This window comes from Octodon degus, unplaced genomic scaffold (genome assembly GCF_000260255.1).
Source record: "Octodon degus isolate 3935 unplaced genomic scaffold, OctDeg1.0 scaffold00163, whole genome shotgun sequence".
Classification (NCBI taxonomy): Eukaryota; Metazoa; Chordata; class Mammalia; order Rodentia; family Octodontidae; genus Octodon; species Octodon degus.
The window spans coordinates 1039440-1059016 of record NW_004524739.1 but is presented as its reverse complement, the minus strand read 5'-3'; the positions used below and the strand labels follow the sequence as shown (position 1 = coordinate 1059016).

The 19577-nt window shown below is 47.3% G+C and overlaps 1 protein-coding gene and 1 pseudogene across 1 annotated transcript in view; both read left to right on the top strand.

Moving 5' to 3' along the window:
* Window positions 1-6: 6 nt before the first annotated feature.
* The window catches only part of Slc9a1 (solute carrier family 9 member A1), a 56261-nt gene continuing 36690 nt past the window's right edge, over window positions 7-19577 (top strand). Inside the window, exon 1 of the mRNA XM_004642861.2 lies at window positions 7-493. Within this exon, the coding sequence (XP_004642918.1) occupies window positions 160-493 (334 nt within the window). The 5' untranslated portion in view covers window positions 7-159. The remainder of the gene's footprint in view (window positions 494-19577) is intronic.
* LOC101593015 lies at window positions 12050-12538 on the top strand (annotated as a pseudogene).

Sequence of the window (19577 nt, the reverse complement as noted above, 5' to 3'; positions counted from 1 at the left end):
CCCCCGACTTCTTGCAGGAAAGTACCACTCTAAAAATGGACTTTTCCTAGCAACTATTCCAGTCTCTTCTCCCACCTACTGACCTCTGCTGCCTATGTCTCAGATCTTACTGTCGCTTCACTAAGAGTTGAGGCCTGCTAGGCTGAAGGGAGCAGCAGGATGCTTCGGTGGTCTGCCATTTGGGGGCTGTCGCTTCCTCGGATCTTCCCCTCCTTGCTAGTGGTGGTCGCCTTGGTGGGCCTGTTACCGGTCCTCAGCCCCACAGCCAGCACCATCCCAGGGTCTGAGCCACCCCGAGAACGCTCGATTGGGGATGTCACCACTGCCCCACCGGAGACACCACACCACCCAGTGAGCTACCCTGTGAACCATTCCGTGGAACATGGCTCCAAGCATAGAAAGGCCTTTCCAGTCCTGGGCATCGACTATACACACGTGCGCACACCCTTTGAGATCTCCCTCTGGATCCTGCTGGCCTGCCTCATGAAAATAGGTAAGTTGTCATTTGCTTGATGCTACTGTCCCACCACCAGACTGGTGATCTTCATGCCCCATTGAGGCTGCCCAAAATTGAGGGGCTGAAGTACTCCTGTCACATGCCACAGTTTCCACCCTGCCATCTTGGTCTGTCTCAAACTTCAGCTCTGTCTTTTGTGGGTCTGAGGTGTCCTAGGATTGAAGCTGGCATGGATGGGAGAGAGAGAACGAGAGAGCAGTGTTCGGGTGGTTCTGATGCTGTGCACCTACAGCAAAGCTTCCAGGCCTGACAAGTCTCCTCTGACTGCCCAGATCTAGAGGGGAGTCAGGCACCCAGCTGTATGTGAGACAGAGAAAAGTATCTTTTAGCAGTTGGCACTTTCTACTCTGTCAACAGCAACCAGTGCAGTTTATTACCTAATTCATGGGAGGGTGTTCTGGTTGTATTTCTACTTGGTCTGTCTGAGGAGCTTGGGTATAGCAGCCATGTGGGTGCAGGAGACTTACCAGTATGGCAGAACCCCATAGTCTCACCCTCTTTCATCCCCACAATGTTAACCCCAAGGGACCCCATAGTCTCACCCTTTTTCATCCTCACAATGTTATCTGCCAGTTCTGACTACCCAGGCTGCTTAGAAACCCCTGAGTCAGTATTCAGCCCAAGAATGTCATCCTTTATACATCCCTATATATGGGAATTTCTGAAGGTTGTCTTGAAGGTGGTGGTAGAGTGCAGGAGGTTGAAGCTAGGTCTGATCCAAAGTTGGCACCCAGCTGTGTCTCAAGGGACTGTCTGGACTGACCAGAGACGTTGACTACTAATTCAAATAGGAGAGATACAGGGAGAAGGACTAGGGGTTTTCTGAGGAGACTTTGAAATACTCTTTTTGGGAGAAGGAAATAAAAAAGTTATTCCCTCCTAGGGGATTGGGTTCCCTGCCTAGCCTGACCACCCTGTTCTGCTGAGTGATCGTTGGAGCTCAGCAGAGCCTGCGTTGTCCAGAAGCCCTTGGCAGTGGTGTCCAAGGGGGTCTTGTGAGCTGTCTTTGCTGTTTTGGCCTGCCTCTACTAGCTGTAGAAGACTCAAGGTCCTGGGACTCTTCCCCTTTTTGCCTGGAGATTGGAGTTTGGGAAATTTGAGGCTGCTGGCTGGAAGCCTTGCACCTTTCCCAAGGACGTGCAGCAGCTGAGTGCTGGTGCCAGACTGGTGTGAGGCAGGCTGTGGGACATGCTGCAGGAATGAAGCAGTGCCTCTTTTGCTAGAGCCAGGAGCTGGCTTCCTGGTGCAGGGCTTTGGTGATGAGCCGGTCACAGTGGAGGGGCCTGGTCATGGAAGCTGGGCGTCATTCACACCTACACCCTCATGCAAGCCAGATAATTGAGGGAAAGAAATCAAGGATTGGGCAAGGGGAACAGTATGTCCTGATTCTGACATAAATATATGACCTTGAACAGCTGGGGCCTTTTCTGCAGATCTCCCTTTTGTGAAATGGCAAGAATCTTAACCGCTATTTGGCTGTATCAGTTGAGTCATGAAACATTATGTCTCAGTTTGTTGTAAGAATCTGAAGTGACCATGGTATGGCATTTGCCTGTATGAAACCAGGAAGAGACCTCACAAGTGCTGTCTAATAAATTGCCTTCTCCCACCAACCTCCTCACCTCCCAACTATACCTGACCTTGTACTAGAGGCTGGGGGGCTGGTACACACAGAGGGTTTCAGTGCCTGCTGGGAGGATGAAGGCATGACTGCAAAGACCCCACTTTGGGAGTCCGAAGTTTCTCCATGCAGGCCTGCTAGTCCAAATGGAATCTGGCTGTGCCTGCTTTGTCACCATCAGAGTGCTGGGTCGTGGATCCTAGGCAGCTGGAGAGCAGAGATGTCCTGTGGCAGTCTAGAAATAATCAGGAAACCTGGCTTCTCATCCCTCCTTCCATGACCTTGGGCAGTCATGCCACCCTACCCTGCAGTTGATCTTTGTGACCCTTTGCAGCCTGACATTTCTGTTGTTTCACTGACTGTGGAAACCCAGGCAAGTCACTCAGTCCTGGGCCTCTGTATTTACATCATAAAGTGAAGAGACTGGGTATGATGTTCTTTGTAGTTCCAAAAAGTCTGTGTCTTCGGCAGAAAAAAAAAAAAAAAAAAAAAAAAAAAATCTATCTATCTATCTATATCTTCCAATCTTTAAAATTTTTTTTTTTTGTTGGGTTTTTTTTTTTTTTTTTTTAATGCCTTTTTTTTTTTTTTTTGTGGAACCGGGGATTGAACTCAGATCTTTGCGTTTGCCAGTCAAGCGCTTATCCTACTGAGCCATCTCCCTGGCCCCCCCCTTTTTTTTTTGACTAGGGTTTTTTTTTTTTTGACTAGCCTTTCACAGTAAAGACCTAGCCCTTTATTTTATTTTTATTTTGACATAAAGTCTCAGTTGCTAAATTGCCTAGACTGAGCTTTAACTTGTGATCCTCCTGCCTTAGCCTCCCAGAGTGCTGAAATTACAGATGTGTACCCCATACATGACTGGAAAAGGTGATTTTTTTTTTTTCCAGCATTGGAGGTCGAACTCAGACCTTGTGCTTACCAGTCAGGATGCTTATGCCCACTGAGCTATCTCTCTGGCCTGAAAAAGTATTTCTCTGACTTGAACACTAAAGAGCCCTAGTAACTGGTCACCCTGAAGAAAAGAATAGAAGGAAAGGTGATCAGAAGACCTCAAGGGTCCCTGTTCAGCTAGGAGTAAAAGAAACACAGGCATGTAATTCTAGCTGTACAAGAGGCTGAAGTAGGAGCATTGCAAGTGTATGGCTAGACTGGGCAATACAGTGAGACTGGCTCAAAATAAAATGAAAAAGACTTGGAATAGTGCCTGGCAAACATGCAGGAGGTCCTAGGTCTGCAAAGATCCCTGTTCAGATGGAAAAAGCTCAAAAAGCTCCCCGCCCCACACCTTTGCAGTGTAGAACTAAGATCAGAATCGATGTTAAAGTGTGGGATTCAGCTACCGCTCTGCCACTTAATGGTCCCTGAGTCTCAGTTTCCTTGGGCATAAAATAGGAAATAAGGCTTAGGGATGTAGCTCCGTGGCAGAACATTTACTTAACATGTGCAAAGTCCTGGGTTCCATTCCCAGCACTTCAAAAAGGCCAAAACCGGGGCTGGTGAGATGGCTCAGTGGTCTAAAGCACCTACTTAGAACAAGCTTAGCAAAGCACAGGGACCACGTGTTCGATCCCCCAGCACCACATGCCAGCCCGCCCCGCCCCCAGGTGGGCTGAGCTGGCCACACACACACACACACACACACAAAAAAATTAAAAAAAAAAAAGGCCAAAACCTAAAACAAATACCTGCCCCCCAGAGGGGCAATAATATAATTTATCTGTAGTGTGTTGATATGATAGTATAAATTAATACCCTAAAGCTGACTTTGTACATGCAGGGAGCACTTAGTGAACAGCAACTACCATATTCATATTTTTACCACCTAAGGCAATTAATTGCCTCCTTCCTCCTACAGTCTTTCTCTAAGGCTAGAAGATCACAGATCTCTAAACTCTAGACTGCCATTGGATGTCCTTCCATAAGTTTTCGCAGTTCTGTGCCTGTCCAACTTACTTTATTCTTTCTTTTGAGCTGCCTTCTCTTGCTGGACAGGCTGGTCTTGGAGGAGGGGAGGTGGTACCAACTGCCTTGGGGGATATGTCACGGAGACCGTGCTCCCTCCGCACTGTCAGATACCCAAGTGCCTAGGAGTTTATTTTTGGGTCTTGCCCACCCCAGTGTGGGTAGAAGTTGTCGGAGCCCTCATTTTGTCAGCTGTGGCAGCTGCCTCCCTTGCAAGTTGCCCCTCCTTGTAAGAATGGAAAGTGCTGTGTGCAGTCTTCTTCCTACTCTGATCTTGGAGCAGAGCTTCTAGGAGCCTTTTGCAGAGACTGCTGTGGGAGGGGCACAGTTAGAGCTGATGTTCTAGAGCAATAGAGGCCTCTGGGTTCTATTTTAACGGGGACCTGGAGTGACATTAGGCTAATCATTTCCCCTTTCTCTGGGTCTTTTTTCTCTCCCCACCACCCATCAGGGATTTTTGTCTTTTCTTGGTGGAGAGAGCTAGTGGCCTGAAGAGGATTTAGACTTGGGAGAATTCCTGAGAGTCTACCTGAGCCTTAAGGGTAGGGTCACCCCACCCCCACCCCCTCCTCCACCTCCACCCCCGCCTCTGCACACTGTGGTTTGGCTTCTGCATGAATTCTGCTTTGTCCCAGTTCATCTGACTCCCAGGGCAGGGCCTGTTCCTGGGAGAACTTCACGGTAATGCAGCTCACTGCTGGCAGCCCCCCTGTGTTGTTTGCCCGTACTCCTGACCTGGAATTCTTGGCAAAGGCTCAGAAGCCCATAAAGCAGGTATTCATCTTGTGTCCTGACCAGAGACAAAAAAGACTTCTTTTGTCCCTTTATGTCTTATAACTTTTTGGTTTTGGTCTTTGCAAGGTGTGTCCTGCCATTTCCTCTTTAGAACAAGTCTATGAGTACGAGAAATAGGGTCATTACTGCCACTTCACATGGTTGGATATTGGATCCAGCAATTGGTTTCCTGTACAAATGAGACTAGAACTAGCTTCTGCTTTTTCCAAAGGAGAGAGGAAGAGACAGCTTAAAGGTCACCTTGAAACCATCACAAGAAGCCCAAATGGAACTCTTTAAAAAGAAAGAAGTGGGCTTTTTCTTTTTGGGGAAACAGCTGACTGACTTTAGGACAGTTAGGGGAGGTTAGCTAGGTCCAGGAAGAAGGCATCAGGTAGGATATACATCCCAGGAGTGCCAGAGCACTTGGAAGGCCTAGCTTGGTCAGGTGTCTGGGCTTCATTTAGCTGAACACCCACGAGACACCTTTCCATTTCTCATTTCCAACCAACTCAGGTATAAAGGAAAGGCATGGTCATAAACCTGGGGCACCATCTGTTAAACCATCTCAGTATCTGTGTGACTCTGGATTTATGCACCTCCTTTCTCTGAACCTCACTTGCCTCATCAGTGAGGTGAAGATACTTTTGGAAGTAGAGATTGATTTGGGGATGCCTAAGTCATTGTGGTGACTTTTAGGGCCTATAAGATTCCTTCCCATGTTAGTCAGCTTTCTATCATGACAACAACATCTTTGAGATAATCAGATCATTTAAAAAAAATGTTTGGGTTCATAGTTATAAAGCTTCCAGTCCATGATCGGTGGCCCCATTGCTTTGGGCCTGTGGTGAGGCTGCACATAATGACAGGGGTGTGGCAGAACAAACTGCCTATCTCATAGCCAGGAGGGAGCTGAGATCCCCCAAACCGCTTCAGGACACACCCCTGAATAGTCTAAAGACCTTCCTCTAGAACTCCTCTCCTAAACTTTCCCCAGCCTCGTGCTGTAATGACACTACCCTGAGAACCAAGCTTTTAACACTTGGGCCTTTGAAGACATTCAGGATCCAAACAACAGCACTCCCCTTTTGGGAAGTCCTGCCAGCCCACTCCAGGCCATAACAGTTGCTTCCTCTTTCTCCCTAAACCCTTCTCCCTTCTTGTTTATCCACAGCTTGGCACTAGGCCTGGCCCGCCTTGTGATATCTCTGTTGGAGGGGGTGTTAATAATAATTAACATTTATTGGGTATCTAAAGAATAGTGTCAGGCACTTTATAGAAAGTAATCTCATTTAATTTGTAGTAAAATGTGATAAAGGCTCTTTGTGTTTTGCAGATGAGGAAACAGCTCAGGGGTTATCTTTAATAATGCTGAATTGCTATCTATTTTTCAGTTCACATCTTGGCCTAGCCCCCTAGAGGGGTGCAGCTGCACACCTGCCTCTGAGTAGAGGCACATAGCCCTTAAGGAGTGGTTCCTAGCTCACTACACCTGCATTTGAGGACTGTGGGACTCCCTCTGGGTGGTGGTGGGGGCAGATGTCCACAGCAGGGACCCATTCTTCCTGGGAAAGCTGTAGGTGTTTTGTGTCTGGCTTTGGATCTGTCCTTTGTCATGGAATCTGCATGGTCTACACAAATCCTGTGGTCAGGCTGGGCCTGTTCCTGTTCTGTGGTGGCAACCCTGCCTGCGACCTCTCTTGCCAGTCCCCTCTTAGCTTGCATCTTTCCTCCTTGGGTGGGGGAGGGCCTGTCCGGTGGGGTTTCCTGTAGCCTGCAAGGTGTGACCAACTTTGTGAGTGTGACCTCCTACGTCTGAGTTATCCTCAGTGCCTTTCTGTCAGGAGCAGGTGGCACAACTTTCTTAGCCCTACAAGGCAGGAGATATTTCATAGTAATTCTCATTAGTACTATAATTTGTTTCCAAGGCACTTGCCTTGGAACATATAAGATTTACTCTTTCCTTACATTTAAGGAAACTGAGTCTTTTTTTTTTTTTTTTTTGGCGGAACCGGGGATTGAACTCAGATCCTTGCGTTTGCCAGTCAAGCGCTTATCCTACTGAGCCATGTCCCCGGCCCCAAGGAAACTGAGTCTTGAGCTGTGATCTGCCTGAGGTCATGTAGCAAGTGACAAAAGATACCATTCATTGGCCTTCTAACCCAAGGCCCTGTGGTCTTTCCTGTCTGCCAGTGTGCTGGGTTTCTGTAAGGATTGAGGAGAATTTGTGATCCAAATGGGCTCTGAGGAGAGTAGATGACAAGATACGTTATATTGGAAACCTGAGTGCTTGTTAGGAGGGACACTAATTCCTCAGAGAAGGAAAGGTTGAAGAAGCCGGTGGTTTAGAGCCTGGCTGGCTCAATTCTAAGGTGTTTGTTTTGGTGGTAGCACTGGGTCTTGAACCCAGAGCCTTGTCACCAGGCTATATCTCTAGCCCATTTAAAAAAAAAAATTTTTTTTTTTTTGAGGAAGTCGTGCTAAGTTGCCCAAGGTTGGGCTCAAACTGTATTTCTCCTGCCTTAGCCTCCCAAAGTTCTGGTATCATGGGCATGTGCCCTCATGCCAACTTGCCAATTATAATCATATTACAACTTAATTTGTAATATGATTTTTAAAAATTTGTAAATTACATTAATTGCTGCTTAATAAATTCTTATTTCAAAGGCTAAAAAATGTTGGCATTTAAGCCAGGATCTGCTCAGCTTTAGAGTCTGTGTGTTCTTATCATCATGCTGACTTCAAGGGCCCTTTTAGTTCAGAAATGTAATTTTTGTGCCGGGGAGATGGCTCAGTAGGATAAGCGCTTGACTGACAAATGCAAAGATCTGAGTTCAATCCCCGGTTCCGCCAAAAAAAAAAAAAAAAAAAAAAAAAAAAAAAGAAATGTAATTTTTCCCTTATTATTCTGGACTGGGAAGGTTTAGAGGTATGGCGATTATCTGTGGATGATGTCTTGGATTTGGGTAATAAACTGTGACCCATTCCAAATTCCATTACAGACGTACTGGTGTTCACAAACACAGGAATGACAGGGGCCTGAAGCTAAGGGGCCAAAGGCTGCCTCTGGGAGTGGCAGCCTGAACACAGGAGGCAGGCTTGCTTCCTCCTGTCAGCCTCCCACCTGCCCCCTTTCCTTCTGAGGCAGGTGAAGGCTCGCTCAGCAAAGCCAGGACCTGGGTTATTCCTGAGTCATCCATCGCCTGTGTGGCCTCCTTGCAGCACTTACTCCCCCTGCAAATGTCTGAGTCAGACGTGTCTCCCCAAGGTTGTCTGCGCACACCACACTGGGCCAGACTGTCTCTTTAGATGCCAATAAACATCAACTGATACTTTAGGGCAGCCCATGATTATATGTGGGTATTTTTAATCTTACGGGCTAATCTAATTTTAACTGAACTAAGTTTTGGGTTGAGCCTGCCTCAGTCGGCTGTCCCCACTTCCCTGGGATCATTCTGATTTCATTTCATTCCCCCTAATGCTCATCCAGTGGATAGAGCCAGTTTTGGGGCTTATTAGCTCTGTGCCCTGCATTCCAGCAGTACTTATTTAAATTAGGGGGATCCCTAGAATATCCTAGCAAGCTCTTTCCTGCAAATATCTGTCCCTGAGTAGCCCTGAGATTCAGGGTGAGAGGTTCTGTTCCTGTGCCCCTTGTCCAGACAAGGCCATTGGGGGACACAACCCTAATTCTAGATTGGTCCTTCCACAGAGCTGAGCCTGTTTGAGACCAGGCCACCAAAGGCAGAGGAGTGAAATCACAATTGTGTGTGAGACAGAGCCCACAGCTCACCAAAACAATAAATAGCTAACACTTACATGGCATTTGCTGCGTGCCAGGTGAAGCCATATCTGTGTGCTGGCCAGGCAGAACTGCGGGCAGATAATACGGAGCTTGGGTGGTAGAGCTACTGTGACAGTGCACGGCCAGCAGGCATTTCACTTGTGGCCAGAAGAAGAGTAGGTGCTTCCAGTCTGCTCAGGATCAGATGAGCTGAGACTCAATGTGGGTATGCTCAGAGAGGCAAAGTTTGGAGGAAGCAGGCCGTCCCTGAGGCCTGCATGGTTTAAGAAGGCCTCTCAGAGGAGATGGAACCTGGGTGGAGTCTGGAAGGAAGGAAGAGAATCAGATAGGCCAGCTTTACTTGGTAGGCAAGTTCCATGCAAATATAAGCCCCTCAAAGACAGGGCCTTGGTGTATTTGTTTGCTCCTCTGTGTTTCACACAGGGGAAGGGCTCTGCACATATCTGGGGAACGAGGAATGATGGAGCACGTGATGTGACAAACTTCCAGAGGGAGATGGGAGGAGAGGCTGGAGAAGACTGGAAACCAGGTTGGCTGCACAGAGAGGAGGAAGTAGAAAAGATCCAGAGGCTATTAGGTACCAGCCTGAATTCCAGGCCAGGGGATTTAACTGAAAATGACACTCAGAGAGTGATGCTTTAGTCTCAGTCAGTGTTTAAGTGGTGCCAGTGTTAAGTGGTGTGGCCGCCTCCCTCGGCCTGGCTCTAGTGATGTCTGCGGGGGCAACCTCCCAGGGCTGAATGGGGTCTCTCTGGGTCTGTTTGGTCTGCCCTACATCAGTATAAGTAAAAGTGGGATACCAGAGCTTCCTCAGAGAGCTGCCAAGAGCTCTAATTGAATTAAGTTCTTCTGTAGAATATTCCGTAAGCCATAAACTGCACTGTGACTATGAATTAATGAGACCAGTGGCCATAAACCGTATAAGAAGGCAATCTTGTTAATTTATAGTCATACCTGGACAGGTTTACTTATGGCTTCTCTTTGTTTTTATGTGTGCTGGGGGTGGGCTGGGGCCAGAAACTCCTTTCTATGGTGGATTTATTTTTATATGAATAAATAAAACATATTCATGGTAAAACAAAACCAGAACACCAAAGTAAAACCCAGTAACAGTGCAGAAGGGTATTAAGATGAAAAGTACGTCTCTCTCCTCACCTTTCTGGTTACTGTGTCATACTCCATACATTACTGCTATTTTCTTTTTTCATTTTTTTTTTTAAATGTATTTGGTACAGGGTCTCACTACACAGCTCAGACTCAGTGATCCTCCTGTTTTCAGCCTCCCCAGTGCTGGGATTACAGGTGTGTGCCACCATGCCCGGACTTGGTCTGGTTCAACGCATCCTGGAGGCAGGGGGAGCCTGGCATGTGGGTCCAGGGATTGAATCCTGGTCCCTGTGCTTGCCAAAGCAAGTGCTTAGTCTGCTAAGCTATTTCACTGGCCCTCTATTACTGCTATTTTCTTTCTTTCTTTCTTTCTTTCTTTCTTTCTTTCTTTCTTTCTTTCCCTTTTTTTTTTTTTTTTCAGAACCGGGGATTGAACTCAGGTCCTTGCTCTTGCTAGGGAAGCGCTTATTCTACTGAGCCATCTCCCCGGCCCCTCTTTCTTTTTTTTTTTTTGAAAAGTTAAAAATTCCTTAATTTTTTATTCCTGGTACCACTACCACAATTTACAGGGCAGTATACCTGATGTAATGAAAAGAAAGAAAAAGACAGAGCTACAACAGATAAAAGACCTCAGGAATGTACATCTAATTGACACTACATTGCATTAATCAATAGTTGCACTTTTTGCAAACTGTGGCTATGATAGTCCTGAACCAGAAGGGTTTCCTGTTTAAGCTGCAGTAACTTTTCTGACTATGGATCATCGTTTCTTCTGTGGCAGATTTTTACAGTTCCTCTAATGCATTTGGGATGACTGTCTCAAAGTAACCTGCAGCTTTCCTGACAACTCCTCGCTCTCTCTCCTGCTAAGAACTGTAGCCCTTTTCTGTTGTTTTTTAAAACCTTCTGCTACCATATCCACCACTTCCACCACCAGATCCATAACCACCACCATAGGGACTGCCAGAGCTTCTTCCACCAAAACTGCCCCCCTTCATGGGTCCATAATTTTTTTTATAATACTTATTTATTTATTTATTTTTATTTTGTGTGTATGTGGCCAGCTCAGCCCACCAGGGGGTGGGGCTGGCTGGCATGTGGTACTGGGGGATTGAACCGCGGTCCCTGTGCTTAGCTTAGCTTAGCTTGTTCTAAGTAGGTGCTTTAGACCACTGAGCCATCTCACCAGCCCCTCCATAATTTGACTGTTGCTATCCACTGTAATTTCCAAAATCATTATAGTTCCCACCACCAAAATTTCTTCCTTCATTGTAACCATCATATCCTCCACTACCACTGTATCCACCACCTTGGTTTCCATATCCTGGTCCACCACCACCGTACCCTCCTCTACTACTGTAACCAGGACTACCACCATAGTTTCCACCATCACCTCCAAATCCATTATATCCACCATCACCTCCTCCATAACTACCTCTGCTGCCACCTCCTCCACCCCTGTAACCTCCTCTTCCACCAAAGTTTCCACCACGGCCAAAATTCCCTCCACCACCTCCAAAGTTTCCTCTCTAGAAACAGTTCTCTTTGGTTCCACTACACTCCCATCAACTTTGTGTGGTCGAACACACACTGCTGCATCCACCTCTTCAACACAAGAATAAGTCACAAAACCAAAGCCTCTGGAGCGTTTTGTTTGAGGATCTCTCATTACCACACAATCTGTGAGTGTGCCCCATTTTTCAAAATGTTCTCTTAAGCTATCATCGGTAGTTTCAAAACTCAGACCACCAATAAACAGCTTCCTCAGTTGCTCTGGCTCCTTTGGATCATGGCCCTGCATTTTGAGACCGGACTCACCTCTTCCAACTCGAGTTCAATATGGGACCTAGAGGAAGAGCTATTTCTTTTTTTTTAATACTAGGAGTCTTAACTCAGAACCTTGCACTTGCTAGATAGGCACTGTGCCATTGAGCTATATCCCTGGTTGCTATTTTCTTTTTCTTTCCTTTTTTGTTTTTTTTCCTTGTTTTTGAGATAGGTCTTGCTGTATATTTTAGACTGGCCTTGAATTTATGGCAGTTCTTTTGCCTCAGCCTTCTAAGTGCTGCAATTACAGATGTATGCCACCATGCCCAGCTGTTTTAACTTTTTTGTGCATCTCTGCATATATGAGTGTGTGTGCATGTGTACACTTGAGGGTAGATTTAGTTTTCATAAAGCCCACAACAGAACCAAAAAGTTCTGTAAGATGTGCTCATAGGGGAAATAAGATAACATGCAGGGGCAGCTGCCTCGGGGCTTGCAGGTGCCTGGTCCTGCTAGCCCAGCAAAGCTGGTAAGCATGAAGCTCCTATCTCTGGTAGTGGTTGCCGGGTGCTTGCTAGTGCCCCCAGCTCAAGCCTACAAGAGTTCTGAAGATATTCGCTACAAATGCATCTGTCCACCCTACAGAAACATCAGTGGACACATTTATAACCAGAATGTGTCCCAGAAAGACTGCAACTGCCTGCACGTGGTGGAGCCCATGCCGGTGCCTGGCCATGACGTGGAGGCCTACTGCCTGCTGTGCGAGTGCAAGTATGAGGAGCGCAGCACCACCACCACCAAGGTCATCGTCATCACCTACTTATCTGTGGTGGGGGCCCTCTTGCTCTACATGGCCTTCCTGATGCTGGTGGACCCTCTCATTCGAAAGCCAGGTGCTTATACTGAACAGCTGCTTAATGAGGAAGAGAATGAGGATGCATGCTCTATGGCAGCCGCCGCTACTTCCCTTGGGGGACCCTGAGCCAACACTGTTCTGGAGCGCATGGAAGATGTGCAGCAGCAATGGAAGCTGCAAGTGCAGGAGCAGCGCAAGACAGTCTTCGACTGGCACAAGATGCTCAGCTAGATGGGCTGGTGTGGGTGGATCAAGTACCCAGGCCAGGGCTGAGCAGAGCTGGGACCACTTCTCCTCTGCCCTCCATGCCAGTATCCCCTTGAAAAACCTGTGCCATTTTCCTTTTCTCCTCTATAGAAATGTTGTACTTAGCTGTTTTGATTAGGGCATATGAGGAGTCTCCAGTCTCCCTTGTCTCCTTAGGTCTCTGGGGTAGGGGGTGGGGGGGGAAGGCGGGCCAAAGAGGAATGGAGACATCAGAGGTGGCTTCAGGATTGAACAGAATTGGTTTCTTCTTACTCCATCTTGCCACCCCTTTTGGCTTGAGCTCTTGGGAGCTTTATTACCCTTTGGAAAATGGTGCTGGGGTGTTAGAGGAGAGCATGAGCCAGCATTCAATATGGGCTTCTGTCTGCCGTGGGTCTGACCTTCCTCCTGGTCCTACCTGTGGCTAGGTCCCATCAGGAATGGCACTGGTGAGAGGCTGGTGCTGCTGAGCCTGCAGAGGTTCTCAGGGTGCCTGGAAGCTTGCTTCCTTCTTCCTGGGCTCCTCATCCCCCAGTGCGTGGCAGGGGGCACTCCTGCTTCATGCGCTGTGTGTCCTCACGTTCCACCTCCGGAAGCTGGCTAAGTCCTCTTCTTTCCTAGTGTCTGCTGTTGCTGATCCAGAAAGTTGGACACAGGCTGAGCAGTGGACTCCAACACCATAGCTCCTGTCCCTGTTCACATGTCCCTGAACATCATTGTACCAGTGCATGGAGATAAATGTTGTCCTGTTGTCTGTAAAGGAAGCCATCATTAAGCTGTCCTGTTTCTCTTTAAAAAAAAAAAAAAAAAAAAAAGATAACATGCAGGGGGAAGACACAGGTGGAAATTGTGTAGACCTCGGTCATAGCTCTGCCTCCTTCCTGCACACAGACCTATGGCCAGTCAGGTTTTAGTTCCCTAGCTGTTGATTTCTCTATGAAAGATCTGTAGGGGCTTTCCAGGAGGAAGGCAGGTCCATTCAGGGGAGCTCCTGCTTTGTGGAGGTCTGGGCGGGCTGTGCCCTTAGAGGGGGATCACCACGTCCTCATCTATAGGGGCAGGAAAGGCAGGGATGTCATGGAACCTGGCTTCAAAGCACAGATTTCATAAGTATAGGTTGATTTGCTCCAGTTGATGATTACGGGATTGAAGAAATGGGCCCATAGGGGAAGTAATGATAATGCTCAAGGGAGAAAGAACGGGTAGGAAGTTCATGGTTTAGGTAGGGATGCTGGGAGGTCAGAAAAGAGAAGAGGGAAGCTTCTGTAATGGGTTTACTGAGGTGGGCAAGAGGAGAAGAATTATTCAGGAGGGCTTATAGGGGATTCTAGCCTAGATGGGAGAGTGGACTGGAGGCTCGATGTGCTTCTGGTGTGTGGGTTTCTAAGGGTGAGTCCAGCTGGGAGTGGTGGCATGTGCCTGTAATCCCAGCACTTAGGAGGCTGAGGCAGGAAGATTGTTGAGAGTTCGAGATCAGCCTGGACTACAAGGTGAGCTAAAAGCCAGCTTGAACACTGCACAGCAATGCCCTGTCTCAAAAAAAAAAAAAAAAAAAAAAAAAAAAAAAAAAAAAGGAGGAGAAGGAAGAAAGGGATGAGTACATGGTGGAGTTCATGATCCCTCTCTGAATATTCTGTAGTCGGCCATGTGTGGTGGTGCACACCTATAATCCCAGCTCTTGGGAGGCTGAGGCAAGAGAATTTCTGTGAGCCTGAACTACTTCATAGGGAGACCCTGTCTCAAACAAACGAACATAAATGAGCAAATACTTTACAGACAGTTGTATATATATACTTTTGTCAGAGGGTGGCTGAAGGCCCATAGTAGCCACAGATTGTTATCGTTGATATGTCTGCCTAAGGGCTAGCTGGTCTAGAATGACTCGTCCACAAATTGGTGTTTGATCCTAGGATGAGTGGGGTTTAGATGGCAACTGTGGGACAAGTTTGTGGTAAGAAGAATGAGCCCCATTTGAACAAGTTGGCTGTGTCTTAAGGGAAGAGAAGGGGAAATGACTCCTTAAAGTAGACAAAAGCTTTTCTGGATTGGAAAATCAAAGCAATCGAGCAAAGCTTTTTCTGCACTGTGCAGCTGGGAAGGGACCAATTTTTTTCTGCCCCCTGGGTCTGCTGCGTTGCCATGGTGAGCCTAGCTCACACCTCAGGTGTTACTCTGGTCTCCCGCCCTTTTTCCTAAAGTGGCTGGGGCCCAAACACACCTCTGAGGCCCTGGCAAGGGAAGCAGCCACCTTGGAGACAGCTGACTCAAGGGACAGGCTCATAAGGTGGGTGGGTTTAAGGGTACCATGCTAAGTCTCTACTGTGTTTTGAACTAAGGACCCTGTTCTCTGTTCTTACCCTGCTTCTAGGAGTGAAGAGTATAACATATTCTACTCTAGAATGTTAGTGGTAAAAGGAACGCTCTCATAACCTGTGTCCCTAGGCCCAAAGGGAGAATGGAGATGTTTTGAACAAGGCTTCTCATTTTCCGGTTGAGGCCCAGAGAGGACTGGCCCTGAGCTATACATGAACTTGTGGCAGAGATGGCTCTTTCCTGCTGACTCATTCAGGGGTCTCCAGACCATAGAACATAGGTAGTAGGTCAAGAGAAAGGGCTGTGGACTTTGGCTACATGTTGACATCTAAACATTGGAAAACCTCAATTTTCCAGTGGGTCCTTTAAACCAGAAGAAGGGCAGCAAGGTGGTATCAAGGATTAGGGAAATTCTTGGGCCTTAGCCACACTGGTCCAGACAGCACAAGCAAGGCTGTGGCTCAGGATCGCCGAACCAGCCAGCTTTGAGGCTGCTACTCTCACTCATTGAATCCCTTGGAGTTTGTAGTCCACAAGCCAATATTGAACTTGGGTGCAGCACTTTTTATAGCATCATTGCCATAAATAAGATTCTCTTTCCTGGGTCTTGGGCTGGAGCCCACAGTAATCTGGACACTATACCAGGTAGGCAGGATGCCAGCATGGGGAGGGGCCCACTGACCTAGCTAAGCAAAACCTAAGACTGAGGTTCCAGCCAAATGGGGCAAGGAGAACAGGTACTTACTCCACCCACCCCTCCCTGACTAAGCCTGCCCTGCCCAGCTATACAGAGGCAGAACTGCTTCTCTTACAGTCTGAGGACACAGTAGGGTCACAGAATAGATGAGCAATTGCAAGTGGGTGAGACTTGAGGTGCAGGTGGAAGTATATGGGAGTTAGAGCAGGGAGAGAGACCTCTCCCTGGGCAGGTTGAAGAGACTTTGTGAAGTGACTATTGAGCTAGACCTTTAAGGGTAGCAGGATGCCCTTGAGGTATTTGAAGGATATGTCTTTGGGCAGGGCCAGAAAAGCTTCTACCTGGAACAAACCTTGGGGTTGCAGAGGAGTGTTTTAGAGCAGTTCCTTTTAGAACCACACTCACAGGTGTTAGGAACACAGGCTTGCAGCTGGACAGACCTCCGCTCAAACCTTAGTTCCACTTCTCTGTAGTGCTGCCACCTTGAGCAAGTCACTTACCCTTTTCTTTATTTGATCTATAACATGGAGTAACATTTAGCAGGCAGGGGCTAGGGAGGGTGTTGGGAGTGTGCCCATGTAAGAAGTAGTGCAGAGTTGAGCACATTGGGAACACAATGAATGGTAGCTCTAGGACCAAAAGGAAGAAGCTGGCAGGGGTTTGCAGCAACTGAAGAACCACTGTCAGCAAGACAGTTTTATGCATTGTCATGTGTCAAGTGATGGGAGATGTGACTATGATGAAATATATTGATCCTTTTCTTAATTAATTTATTTTCAAGACAGTGTCTCACTTTGCAGTTCAGGCTTGGCCTTGTAGCCCAAGCTTGTCTCGAACTTGCGATGATCCTCCTACAGGCATGTGCCACCATACCCTTAGCGCTACCACTAAGCTATATCCCCAGCCCTTTTTAATTTTAATTTTGAGTCAGGGTCTCCTTAACTCGAACTTTTTGTTCTCCTGCCTCAGCCTCCCTAAGTGCTGTGATTACGGGCATATACCACCATTCAGAAGAAAATCTAATCTTTTCTCTTTTTATGATACTAGGGATTAAAACTAGGGAGCCCCGAACTACATCCCCAGTCTTTTTTATTTTTATTTCTTTGCTTTGAGATAAGGTCTTGAGATAAAATGTATAAGAAGTTACCCAGGGGGGTTGCCCCTTAGCTCAGTTCTTTAAGTGACTGCTTCAACAAAGCAGTCAGGCTCAGGTTGCTGTGGTTGGATCCTCACAACTCAAACCAGCCAAACGTGCCCTGAAGGCATTTGGAGCCAAAAAAAAAAAAAGAAGAAGAAGTTACCCAGTGTGGCCTTGAACTTGCCTCAGCTTGCCTCAGTTTACCTTAGCTTGCCTCAGCCTCCTGAGTAGGTGGAATGACATACATGTACCACCATGCCTTTCAATTTTTTTTGGATGGGGATTAAACATAGAGCCTTGTGCATGCTAAGTATGTGCTCTACCACTGTGTCACACCCTCAGCATCTACCCCTTCTCTCATATTGTAAGGAAAATGCCATTAAAAAACAAAAAGCATATTAGGAAAGTGAGGCCTCAGGGTTAGGTGACCTGCCTATAGCACAGCTAAGGTTAGGCCTTATCCCAATAAGGGCTTCCTATCCCAATTCCTGTACCGTTCTCCTGTGTAACATTTATATTATCCTCTCCCACCTAACCGGAGTAGCAAGACTCAGCTCCTGAAACACTTAATGAGCAAAGCACGATTTTGTAAGACAACTTGAGATGTAACCATAAAAACACTCAATTTTGCACAACAGATAATGGTTTTAAAAATAGCCCAGCTATGAAAAGTGCCAGGTGGGATGTGCTGGTGTTGAGAGTTCTGCCACTTCCTAGCCGCGTCACCCCGTGTCAGTCTGTTTTTCTTAGTCAAATGCAGTAATGTCTGTAAGGCTCTGCGCATACTGTACATGTTCAGTAGTGGGAGCTGCTCCTGGTCCTGTAGCACTAAAGAAGGATAAAGCTGGGCACTCTGGGAAGTTAGGCAGAAGGACCAAAATTCAATCAAAATTCAATTCCTCTTGCCTCAGCTTCTTGAATGCCAGGATTATAGACATGTAGCACCATGCCTAGTAATTCCCAGCTTTATTATTATTTATTTATTTATTTATTTATTTTTTGCAGTAGTGGGATTGAACTCAGCACTTTGTGCTTGCCAGGCAAGCACTTATTCTACTAAGCTATCTCCCCAGCACCCCCCCGCCTTGTTTTAAAGGAAGAGTTCAAGTGTGGTGGCCCATGCCTGTAATGTCAGCACTCTGGAGGCTGAGGCAGGAGGATCACTGTGAGTATCTCAGGAAAAAAAAAAAAAAAAAAAAAGGAGTTGAGGTAGGAGATCAATCCAGAGATTATTAGGGTGGGACTGAATGTCACTCCTGTTGGGGACAGGAGTATAAATAAAACTATGAGCTAAATTGTCTGATTTTGGTCATTAGTTGAGAGAGAGGAGATTTATATTAGAAATATAAAGAGTAGTGCTGATAAATGGTGTGCTGAAGATAGAAAGATGAATACATATGCAGTACTGTAATCTTAACCTCAGTGGAGAGGCCAAAACGGAAACAAGCATTCAAGGGATACTGTGACACTTCCATGGGGTGTGTTGGTGGGGGATCCGGGAAAGCTTCCCAGCTCTTTGAGCTGGGTCCTGAAGGTTAAACAGGAGTTTGCTTGCTCACATGGAGGGGCGGGCTAGAGCAAGGCACAGAGATGAGACTACACCAAGCCAGAGGTACTGCAGAATCATTGCCCTTTACTTTTGAAATCCACTGGGTCTAGGCCACAAGAAGGGAGCTAGTGTCTGTTGAGCCAGTGTCTGGCCTCGTACTTAGTATAGTACATTGCTGTCTGATTTTATGACAACCCTAAAAGGTGAGGGTCATGGTATCTGCCTTTGTCTAGCTCACAGCTACCTCAGGAACGTAAATCAGGGTACTTAAGTGCTTGGTGATTGCTGTGCTCCTGCTGAGAGCACAAAAGGCCTCTGAGGAGGGGAGGAACTTGGCTGGGATGAAGAGAAAGCAGAGGCTGGGTGCAGGCACCTTCACTGGACCCCATAAGAGGAAGTGAGGTGGCAGGGCAGCAGAGACCTGTGAGTCCAGCCATGCCTCTGAGCAGCCAGTGTGGTGGCTACCTAGGAGGAGCCTCAGCCAGCTGGGTGAGAGGGAAGATTGGGTAGGTGGGCTGCTGAATTGCTGATCATCTAGAACTCTGGCCAGAGGAGTGTAGTGTGGGCCAGGGCTGCACATGAGGCAGAGGCTTGCCCCTTCACTCTGTCTCTACACCTGCTCTCCTGTCCACGCCATGAGCATCTCGTGGTGACTCCCATGGCCTCCTGACTGACCTTCAGCTCATTCCTATCTGCCTGTAATCAGCTCTCCACAGTGCGGCCAGGGGACCTGGTAGAAGAGCAAACCAGAACATGGTGTTCCCACTGGAAACCATTCTGGTGCAACTATGAAGTCCAGATAACATCGAAGAAAGATGTATGTGGTCTACACTTCTCTCAACATTGTGCCCTACCCCTCTGTCCCGTGTTCCAGCCCCTCTGGCTTTCCTGTGTTCCACCAACATGCTGTGCTTTATCAGGCTTTTTCCTCCACGTAGCTGTGGCACTTCTTTTCCCAGCCTGGAACACTGCCCACAGACAGCCTCAGGCTGATCTCACATGTGTCTTCTCTTCAGAGTGCCTTCCCGACCCCTTGGCCTAATGTGCTTAAGCACACAGCCCCATCCCAGCTCTTTCTCCCCCTGTGCCACATTCTATTTTAGATGTGAGGACACAGCTAGGATCAAGGCAGAAGAGGCTCTTATTGTCAGGGGGCACTTATGTCAGTGGGGAGCATTGGGCAGCAGCCCTCACAGTGCATGCAGCAGTGAGTGTCCAGAAG